At 38.0% G+C, this 10754-nt stretch overlaps 2 protein-coding genes and 2 pseudogenes across 3 annotated transcripts; 1 reads left to right on the forward strand and 3 right to left on the reverse strand.

The window, feature by feature from the left end:
* Nucleotides 1-3166: 3166 nt before the first annotated feature.
* On the forward strand, nucleotides 3167-6028 carry LOC119981272 (scarecrow-like protein 3). 2 transcript variants are annotated; one of them, XM_038824329.1, is made up of 2 exons: nucleotides 3167-3669; nucleotides 4283-6028. In XM_038824329.1, the coding sequence occupies exon 2, from the start codon at nucleotides 4361-4363 to the stop codon at nucleotides 5795-5797; it is 1437 nt and encodes a 478-aa protein (XP_038680257.1). In that variant the 5' UTR covers nucleotides 3167-3669; nucleotides 4283-4360; the 3' UTR covers nucleotides 5798-6028. The 2 variants fall into 2 exon arrangements, with proteins under 2 accessions (XP_038680257.1, XP_038680258.1); XM_038824330.1 differs by having other exon boundaries at nucleotides 3170-3669; nucleotides 4374-6028.
* A 208-nt stretch (nucleotides 6029-6236) lies between these two features.
* Nucleotides 6237-6771, reverse strand: LOC119981221 (annotated as a pseudogene).
* A 142-nt stretch (nucleotides 6772-6913) lies between these two features.
* Nucleotides 6914-7577, reverse strand: LOC119981425 (annotated as a pseudogene).
* Nucleotides 7549-9977, reverse strand: LOC119981424 (protein trichome birefringence-like 41). Its single transcript, XM_038824523.1, has 5 exons — nucleotides 9668-9977; nucleotides 8824-8995; nucleotides 8561-8736; nucleotides 8095-8253; nucleotides 7549-8009 (listed from the first exon to the last, which is right to left on the reverse strand). The coding sequence occupies exons 1-5, from the start codon at nucleotides 9925-9927 to the stop codon at nucleotides 7718-7720; spliced, it is 1059 nt and encodes a 352-aa protein (XP_038680451.1). The 5' UTR covers nucleotides 9928-9977; the 3' UTR covers nucleotides 7549-7717.
* Nucleotides 9978-10754: the final 777 nt, after the last annotated feature.

Here is a 10754-nt window from a genome sequence, read left to right on the forward strand (position 1 = left end):
AACGGTCTAACTCTTTAGTTTTATGCAAGATAGTTAGTACGCGTAGCATTTTGATAGAATGCAAGCGAGCGAGAGAATGTGTGTTAGAGAGGTCAAATTCAAATTTATGACAAAAGAGTTACACCGTTGGATTGACTTTTTAAAATTTAACCGGTGATAATTTGTATAGAATAATAGTTCGGTATATTGTATACCGAACGCCCTTGAATCTTGATCCCTAAAATTTTACCCTATTTATATTGAAGATTATGCTACAAAAGAATCAACTTGAATGATTCCATATGAACATGTTGGTTTTTTTTTTTTTTTTTAAGACTCAATTTAATTGTTTGTTTATACTTGATTGGGATTATCTAATTAGCATAACTTTGCCGTTAAACCATCTTAAAATTAATTTTGTCTTGTTCTTAATGACAATTCCATGTCCCCCTGAGTGAGCCCCACGTGAGATTAGACCATGACATTGCATGCTTTGGCTTGCTCACAAATTTTTTTTGTCTTTTCCTCAAATGTCCACTTCTTGATTAACCTACTTAATCTAGAGTTAGAAGAATCCATAAAATTTGTAATTCAACATATATACACTTTGTGGGCCCTTCTTTAGAATTTCTTTGGACACATAATCCAAACACAAAATGGATTAGCTAGGTAAATAATGGTATTGGAATGATGGTAAAGGCCTAAAGGGTATGTTAGTCATGTTCAACCACAAGAATTCAATTCTCTTCCAAGACATGAGTTTATATATGGATTTTTCATGGGTTTGCATTGGCATGCGTAGTTTGTAGACTAATATGAAGGCTCGATAAATTTACCCAGTGCACATCTAAAGATAGTGGTTGTGGGTTTTATCGTATTAAAAAAATGAATTATATAGGATTTTGGATTCGAAAATGATAAAAATCTCAACATTTGGTATCTTAGTTAATCCTAGTTGCTAAGTTGGATGCACATGATCCAAATGGATTCATGGGTTCCAATATGTCCCACATGATACACACGAAATCCTATGCATACAAATATGATTTTTCGTGAGCTTGCTTGGCATGCGTAGTTTGTAGGCTAGTATGAAGGCACGATAAATTTACCTAGTGCACACCCAAAGATAGTGATTGCGGGTTCCATCGTATAAAAAAAAGAATTATATAGGGTTTTGGGTTAAAAAATGATAAAGATCGTAACAGTTAGTATTCAGTTGGACACACATGATCCAAGTGAATTCGTGACTCCATATGTCCTACATGATACACATGAAAATCATGTATATACAACTCAGCCATTCGAATAATTGGTATATCAACTGCTTGCATCCCTATCATAATTGTTTTGGGTTGAGGTTTTCTAGAAGAAAAAGGGACAAAAAAAAAAATCCCATAACGCACTAATAATGTCCGGCCACAAACATACAAATTGTCTCCCCTTGAAAACACCCTCACTAATACATTGTTAACACCGATACCCTCCATTTAAGACAAGAAGCTACCTCTCAACCCAAAAATGCCAATTCTTTGCCTTCTTCTTTATCACAACCACGCAAAAACATTGCTTCTCGCTGGTTTTATGGTTAAAACCAGAAACCATATGCAAGTTCTGGCCTTATGAGGGCCACATGTATTTATGTTGAGTGAAAAGGAAGATATATATATATATATATATGTGTGGATGCTTTGAGTTGTCCACTTATGGTTTGTCTCATACAGCCTGTCCATATATATAAAGACATTAGGGTGTATTGAATGCCATCCAATTATTATCTATTACATATATACATACATACATACATATAGTTTTTCTCGTATGTGTATGTGGACCAAGTTTACGACCTTTGGATTTGTTCAATGGTTGCAGATCAAAACCAACTTTGAACCCGATATTTTCAGATCAGGTACAACCCAAAAGCTTATTCTTTTGAGTTTCAACATTTGAGAATGACGAAAGAAGAGGGGCGACAAAAGGGAGATGTCGAAGCTCGAAGGAATGAGTGTTTGAGTTGTACTCGATCCGGGAATGTCGGGTTAAAAGTTGGTTTTGATCTGTAACCGTTGAGAAGATTCAACGGTTGTACACTTGGTTCACATAGGAGAAAAATTGCACACATATATATGTATGAATTGCATTATCCAATAGTAGGAACCAAAGCAATAAAATTGCATACAATTAACTTAAACAAGTTCTTGTTCCACTTTGATCACCTTTTGCTTTGGTTTGATAATGTAATCAAAGTGCATATGGATTCAATGAAGCAATCTCTAATAAATAATAAATAAAATCATCAAAGGATGTTGTGTTAAAGGGCATGGAAGACATCTACCACCAATACAAAATTTGTCAGCACTATATGTAGATGTGCACTATGACTCAGAAACTTTTGGCATTTTATACTTTGTATATTATTTTCACCAATATAGGTTAAATTGAAGCATCCTTAAAGAAGCCAACAAAGAGAAATGCTTGCCATTCTTGACACCATCCTCCCCACTACCACCACACAAAAGAGCACTACAATAAGATAATGCAAGGACAAATGTTTAAGTTTCTTTGTAGTTTACAAGTTTAATGACTAATGAGGCTAAGAAGATGTTTTTTTTAACCGAGCTGGCACCCAGCTCAACATGTGTTTTGAATAGTTGAGTGGGCGTAAATTTTGGGTCTTGAAACAGTCTGCACCACGTTGATGATAGGTAAGATCCATGCGGGTAGGGACTCATAAGTGGGATAAGCCTACAAAACCAGGATTATGAAAAAAATCTCAATTGGTTGGTTCAAATTTCCGAATTGAGACGTATACTTCTTAAATTCGGAGAAATAACCGATTAAGTTTTTGGTGAAGTGATTGGCTAAGAAGATGTTGTTGTAACTTTGTAAATCATCACATCCAAGGCCTGAAGAGTCCATACCTAAAGTTAAATCTTCTATCTACTTTTGGACTTTTTCATTACCACTTTGTCTCTTGTCTTAATGTGAGAAAGTGCCAAGTGGGTGGTCTTTGGTTTTGCAAAAGAAAACAAATTTGAGGTTTTGTTGGCATTTGCAAGACTTCCCCTTGCAATCCCCACTATCACCCACTAAGCAACAAACATGGGTGGTGTTTTGTTTTGTCTTTGCATGCTTGGAAGGAGCACAATAACAAGCTTTGGGAGACCTATTATTCCAATCCACTTCACATATTGACAAATCAGACTCTCAGAGCTTTCAAGAGATGGAGTATTGGAATGCCAACTAACTATTTCTACAGTTCTAGAGAGAGAAAGAAACAACATATTTGTTTTTAGGAGAGAAATATTGGGTGATGAAAAAGAAAGAATCATGGCCCTGTATTTCAAGAAATTCCATATTCCTCTGATTCCCCAAAGGACAAGATAGCATATGGTGCCAAAAACAACCTCTTTTTTTGTCGCCGACGCAGCCATGGAAAAGTTCTTCAAGACAACAACTTTAATCCCAAAATTCACCCACTTCTGCAACAAAACCCTAGACCACAGAGCCTGTACACTTCCTCCTAAGTCCTAACGCACTTTGAAGAGATTAGGAGATTTGGGGTCCCCAAGCCTGCATCTTTTCTTAGGAGCTTTGGTGGGTTTTCAGTCTACTTTAAAACCCAGTTTGGAATATGATTTTGCCGATTTGTATGATTGTTGATTCACGGGAGAAACGGGAGTTCTAGCTCTGGTAATCCTCAGACTCTTTTTTTTTCCTGGTCGAGATTGTTTTTCTTTTTGCGGTTTGATTTTCGTTTATGGTTGTAAGCTTTGCTCTGTTTGTTGAGGAAAGGTCGAAGTAGAGAACTGATAAAATACCCAGCTGAGCATGCTCTGTGATCTCGATTGAATTGGAGGTTTATCTGTTTATGTATGATTCTGCTTTACTCTGTTCCTGAAACAATATTTGAAAGGCAAAAGTCGAAGATTTGGACTCGGAATTCCAATGAACTGAGCTTGTTCTGCTAAGTTTTGTTTCTCATATCAGAGAATTATAAGTATAGCTGCCCTTAATCTATATTCCAGTTATCACTCAGTGGTGAAGTTCTTTCAATTTCTGCATTATCTGACAAATGAGACTACAATTGCTAGCTAACAATCTTTTCTTTTCAAATCCATAATTGTTTTGTTTGATTTGCTAGAAGATTTTAACTTAGTCTGACCTTGTTAACAGAAACATAGAAATCTTCATCTGCCTTAATTGGTCATAGTTTATTTTTCTCTGAGAAATGAGTATTGTTACAGAAAACATTGTACTTATTCTTGTTCTAAGTAAATTGTGACGACCCTCATCCATTGGGCAGGTCTGTCATAGATCTCGTGGCAGTTGATTGAAAAAAATTCTTATATTCCAAATCTCGGCACGCCCAAGTTCAATTTCTATGTTGATGGCAGGTATGGTTCAAGAGGAGGGAGCATCATCTGTAACTTCATCACCTCTTCAGTTTCTTTCCTGGATGACTCTCTCTCCTGGATTAGGATCGCCTTACCCTTGGCTGAGGGAGCTTAAATCTGAAGAAAGGGGTTTGTGTCTGATCCATCTTCTTGTCACATGCGCTAACCATGTGGCCGCTGGTAGCATTGAAAATGCAAATATTGGCCTTGAGCATATCTCTCATCTTGCTTGTCCTGATGGTGACACAATGCAGCGTATAGCTGCTTACTTCACCGAGGCTCTTGCAGACCGTATGCTTAAAGGTTGGCCAGGCCTGCACAAAGCCCTGAATTCCACAAAAATATCATCTGTCTCCGAAGAAATTCTTGTTCGAAGATTGTTCTTCGAGCTTTGTCCCTTTTTAAAGATTTCATATGTGATCACAAATCAGGCCATCGTTGAAGCTATGGAAGGAGAGAAGATGGTTCATGTTATTGATCTCTATTCATTTGAGCCTGCCCAGTGGCTTAATCTTCTTCAGATGTTAAGTGCTCGGCCGGAAGGCCCACCTCATTTGAGAATCACAGGTATTCATGAGCAGAAAGAGGTGTTAGATAATATGGCTCTACGTTTGACAGAAGAAGCTGAAAAATTAGACATCCCATTCCAATTCAATCCTATAGTGAGCAAACTAGAGAATATTGATCTTGAAAGCTTGCATAAGACTGGAGAAGCTCTTGCTGTCAGTTCTGTACTTCGGCTGCACTCTCTCTTGGCAAATGAGGACGAGATACTTAGGAAAACTTCTCCATCGGCATCAAAGAGTTCAAACCCTAATCAATTACAGAGAGCCTTGCAGATGGGCCATCGGACCTTGGGAGAATGGCTTGAGAGAGATATGGTTCATGTGTATAGTCCGAGTCCAGATTCAGCATCTGCGTCATCTCCACTGTCTCTATCTACTTCCCCGAAAATGAGTAACTTTCTAAGTGCACTTTGGAGCCTTTCACCAAAACTGATGGTAATAACTGAGCAGGAGTCAAACCATAATGGGTCTACTTTAATGGAGAGGGTCATGGAAGCATTGAACTTTTACGCTGCACTGTTTGATTGTTTGGAGTCTACTGTATCAAGAACATCGTTAGAGCGTCAAAAGGTTGAGAAGATGCTTTTGGGAGAAGAAATTAAGAATATCATCGCATGTGAAGGCGCTGAGAGGAAGGAGAGGCATGAGAAGCTTGAGAAGTGGATTCTAAGGCTAGAATTTGCAGGCTTTGGAAGGGTGCCTTTCAGCTACCATGGTATTATGCAGGCAAGAAGAATGTTGCAGGGCCATGGCTATGATGGATATAATGTCAAGGAAGATAATGGTTGTTTGGCGATGTACTGGCAAGATCGGCCACTCTTTTCAGTTTCTGCCTGGAGATTTAGGAGGTATGATTAAGACCTATTAACATCAAGGATTGTGTTTATTTGCTTTCCTTATAGTTCTTTTTTCCTCTTTTTCCCCCATTGCCCCCTTCTCTTGTATAAAGAAACTTGAGTTCAACTCTGTGAGTGCATGGTGTTCTGCAAAAATGTTTGGAGGATATTTATCTTGGCTTTTGATTTTCTTTTCGTTCTTTGTTTACGGATTTCCTTTTTAATCTGTTGCTGAGAAATTAATTTCATTTCCTCTGCCATCTTTTAGCTTTTTATTAATTTGTCATATTCAGATTCATTTTAGCCATCCCTACACCTTGTTAGCTCCAGTTATTCCTTTAGCAATTTATAAAAAGCTACTGGTGCCTGTTTCTTTAGGATTAGGGAAAAAAAGTTAAGGGAGAGTGGAAACAACTATAGAAGATCTAGTGAGCCCTAGAAATCATGTAGGAGGTTGAATCTCAGTTGTATATAACAGAGACATTGTATTCAACTACAGCATCTCCAGTCTCGCTTAGCCAAACCGTCTTTGCCAATGCATAGCCTTGAGCATACCGGAAAAGCTCAGTTTCTCCAACGACTGGCATCTCCCTCACTGTGTCAAAAATAGGATTCCGACCAAGAATACTTAATGCACTACCATTGTAAGTCATGACCATTAGCAAACCTATGTCATGTTGCAAAGCCAAAGCATAAACTCCCTGAGCTCTCCCCACTAGCTTTGAAGTAGGTTCTGGTCCTTGTCAATGGGCCATCTGCCATGGAAGTAGCACCAAAGCCACCAACCACCTTGTTTGGTGGAGCGACGATTCTCATGGCAGTTGGGTTCTTATCATCTACGACGTCATGGAATTAGAAATGGAGATCAGTCCATTTCTGCTTTTGTTGGACAGTTATGGGGGAATGCTCAGAGAATTCTCTTGTGGTAGTGTTGACGAATGTAGAGAAGAACAAGGAGGGCAAGATGAGGAAAGTTTGAATGAAAAGCGAAGCCATTTTGTTGAAGTTTTAAGCTTTCTTGGCCATTGTGGTTAATGCTTTTGAGGTCCAAGCAAAAAGAAATGGCTTGCCTTTGCAAAGTAAGAGAAAAAGTAGAAGATGACACGATCCAACACCCACCATGATATATGAGTGGCAATGCAAATAAAACGGCTCCAACACCCATGAAATCATGATTCCACAAGGAAATATCTTAATTGGTTGGTTCGAACTCCCGACTTCGGACCCCGTAAGCCCTAAGTCCAGAGAGATAACCAATTAGACTATCGCTAAGTCGTTACAAATTGTATTCAACAATGGCGTCTCCTGTATTGACATCAAACCAAACCGTATGCGCCAACGCATATCCTCGAGCGAATCTAAACAACCCAGTACCCGCCAACAACTGGCATTTCCCTCACAACCCAAAAACACAGGATTTCTCCCAAGAACACTTAGGGTACTCCCATTATACTTACCTTCCAAAACCATCAGCAATGAATAATCACTTTGTGAAGCCATAGCATAGATCCCTTGCGCTCTTCCAACAAGCTTTGAAAAGAGTTAATCTCTTCTGTTGGTGGATCATCAATAATCACTGTATTTCCAAGTTCCAAATCTAGTCCTGGTTCCATCTTGACAGCAGTTGGGTTCTTCCCACTGGTTATGTCATGGAAGTATAAATGGAGGTGGTTCATATTCTCTTCAAGCTTCGTTGCGACCAATTTCTCAGAGAAAGTTCCATTGACAGAACCGAAAAAGTGCCGGAAAAAGCACCAAATGGAAAGAGAAGAAAGTGTGAATGAACAACAGAAGACATTCCAGAGTTGTTAAAGACGTGCAGATAAACAAAGTTGCTATCTTACTTTGATTATGATTTCAGATAAAAAAAAATGTATTATTGAAGCAAATATTCTACAAACAATTTCAGTTGTCCAAACAAGGAGTAAAATCTTTCCCTCTTCTAAGCAGTAAGAGCTGCAAATAGAAGCTCATTCCAGGTGTCTGGAACTCCGGCGAGACACCAATGTGTGCAGTCCATGCCATGGAAGCCATTGTAGGAACTTGGATGACCATCTTTTCTTAGCTGTGACAGAAGAGTTATATCAAGCAAATGTACTGGTTTCTTAATCCCACTCAACACCTCTGTAACCACCTTGGACGCCGCCAGAGGCCCTCCCGGGTAGACTGATCCACTCACCGGTTGCTTCTCCATTGCGCAGTTTTTCACTCCCGAACTACCCCAGCCCTCACCCCTATTAACACAAAAATCGCAAATTAATTCTTTAGGTTTCAAATTAGTGAGAAATCAATGAAGAACACACAACACAATCAGCATACCTGTAATGCATTGGAGAAATCCCTTGAAAAACTACTTTAGTTTTTGCTGTATCAACATCTGAATCAACCCAATTACCCCATGTAGTCAAGGCTATGTGGAATGCTTCCATTCTGTCCATGTCCTTCAATACTTTCTGACCATATTGTACATAATCCCATCTAAAACATTCCAAAACCAGATCAAATCCTGTAATATTAATGTTAAAAATCCCAATCCTACTCACATCAGCGATAATGTCTGCTTTAGATTTATCAATTCCTGTGAATACATCGGACTCACACGGCTTTGTTTTTCTTGAGCCGTCTCACTTAATGGTACTTACTACTTAGGCCCAGGAAAATGCCTCCTTGATTTGGGTTTTTCTTATAAACCCACATCACTTGGGTTATCCGAGCAATGTGGGACGTGACAGTTTGACAGTTAATGCTAATAATGTAATTAAGGTTATTTTTATAGAGATCTTACGGTTGTGAAGGGCCGCTCCGGTACCACCAAAGCCAAGTATTGAAGATCAAGACATCCATATCTTTCCAAATCAAGCCATTGCTGAGAGAATCAAGCTTAAGAACGCGACCGATCTTTTCCGGTATAATGTCTACTAAGTAAGTTGAATGAAACACACTTATGGATAGGCTATAATCCTGCAACAAATTGAAACCCATGAAGCACTCTATGATACACAAAGATTAGGTGAAAGTAAACTGGTTTATAAGCTTAGTCTTTGTGACCTGGAATGTGTATGTAGCCACTGAACTCTGACCTCCAACCTTGATATTGAGATTAGGTACAGAAGCATGAAGCAAACAGATCAGTGATTCCACATGGTTGGCACTTACAGAGTCTCCTACAAACATTATTTTCTTGCCTCTAAATTTGGTCGAGAATGCTTTCCCATCAAACCTGCAAATACATGAAAAATGATTGCATATTACAGATTTTGAATTTTTGATCAAGTAATTGATTGATTCCACCAACTTGATAATGATTTTGACAAAGTCATTGTGGACCATATGAATCTTGTGATGTGGTATTTTTGTACAAATCTCGAATTGGGTGTTATCCAAGTTCGAGTCTCCATTCCCGCTTATCTATCAAGAAAAGGTATTTCTTGCAATCTAATCTCTCTCTTCTCTTCTTCTAAAGTTTGACATTCATTATTTGGCTGCCCTGCTTTATTACCGTTTTGTGGGTACAAATTTATTTATGGACCAACATTTATTTATTTTTTTTCTTTTCATAAATTAATTTCAATTTTTATTGTTTTAGGAATTGGGTTTCATTTGCTTTCTTATTTATCAAGTTATTATAGTGGTTTCACATAAATGTCTAGTCGGGAGTTGAATATAGTTGATGAATCCTCCCCGGGATCAAATCGTATGAATTCGGGAAATCCCAAATTCAATTCTCGTGTGGAACAATATCCTTATGACCACGTGCTAGGCTTTGTTTATAACATCATGTATAAACATAATTATAAATCTATTGACACAACACAGAAGTCACATGCCAACACAAACATAGCTATATGCAGAGACAGAAGACAAATAAACAGAGTAAAACAGAGAGGCTAACCTGGCCACACCACAGTCAATGGGCTGCCACCGGTACTGAAGGTAGAGACGGTCAGGCCGGCCGTACTTTTGGCAATCGAATTCTTGTCGAATGTAAGGACACTCCGACGAGTTATAGAGAGGATATGATTTATCAACCACCCAACTCCCCTGGTACAAATTGCAGGAAAAACATGGTGAAGAAGACAATGCAACCAACAACAATGTCAATCCCACAAACACCAAACAAGAACAAGATCTCTGTTTTTCCCTAACACCCATTTCAAATCTCTCTCCACTCTCTCTGTCTCTCAAAAAACAGAGGATGGGGAATGGATTTTCATAAGAAGTCGATAGCTACATATATATCATGAAAAAGAAGAAGAAAATAATATATGACTTCATTTTGTTTCTATTTAGTGATCTTACTAATTGTTAATATTCAATTTTATTCCATTTACCTGCAATATTGATTTCTTTATATATGTTGTGTACAAAAGGGAAGTTTCCTTCAATTATATATAAACATTCCTCTGCCAGTGGTTACTGATATGGCTTGATCTGTAGATATCTGTGGAGGGTGTTAGTTTACAAAATTAGTGTAAGATATATATATACACATATATATATTATATCAGGAATTCCCAATACGGGGAGATAAAGTAAACACATGGTGTATATCAGGAATTTTCCAATACTGAGTTAAAGTAAACACCTAAAATGCGGATGATGACGTGGATAAGTGAACTGACAAGTGGGTCAACTATTTTGGGTCCCACTTGTTTCAAATCAACAATGAAAACATATATCTATATTTTTTTTTGAAATACCACATAGAAATATGTTTATAGTTGGAATCGAATATTGGACATATATGTACCAACCGATCCACCTCTCGTTGGTACATATGTCCACATTTTAAGTCCTTATTTTAAATCTGGATGGAGAATTCCAATAAATATATGTGTGTGTGTATATATTTGTCTAAATGGGTACAAAGTCTAGTTAGGCTTTTGTGTTAACATGGTACAAGTGGTTTAGATTGGTCAAACAATGGACAAGCATTCACTTGCAACACATGCCAAACAACTCATTTGAGCAAAAATTTG

This window comes from Tripterygium wilfordii, chromosome 16 (assembly GCF_013401445.1).
Source record: "Tripterygium wilfordii isolate XIE 37 chromosome 16, ASM1340144v1, whole genome shotgun sequence".
In the NCBI taxonomy this organism is placed as follows: domain Eukaryota; kingdom Viridiplantae; phylum Streptophyta; class Magnoliopsida; order Celastrales; family Celastraceae; genus Tripterygium; species Tripterygium wilfordii.

Excerpts from the sequence above, each read along its gene's own strand:
- LOC119981272 (XM_038824329.1), top strand. The coding sequence starts at position 4,361 with ATGTTGATGGCAGGTATGGTTCAAGAGGAGGGAGCATCATCTGTAACT.
- LOC119981424 (XM_038824523.1), bottom strand. The coding sequence starts at position 9,927 with ATGGGTGTTAGGGAAAAACAGAGATCTTGTTCTTGTTTGGTGTTTGTG. Across the intron at positions 8,737-8,823 it reads TGGCTACATACACATTCCAG|GATTATAGCCTATCCATAAG; the intron begins GTCACAAAGACT and ends AATTTGTTGCAG. Across the intron at positions 8,254-8,560 it reads CGGAGCGGCCCTTCACAACC|ATGGGATTATGTACAATATG; the intron begins GTAAGATCTCTA and ends GGAATGTTTTAG.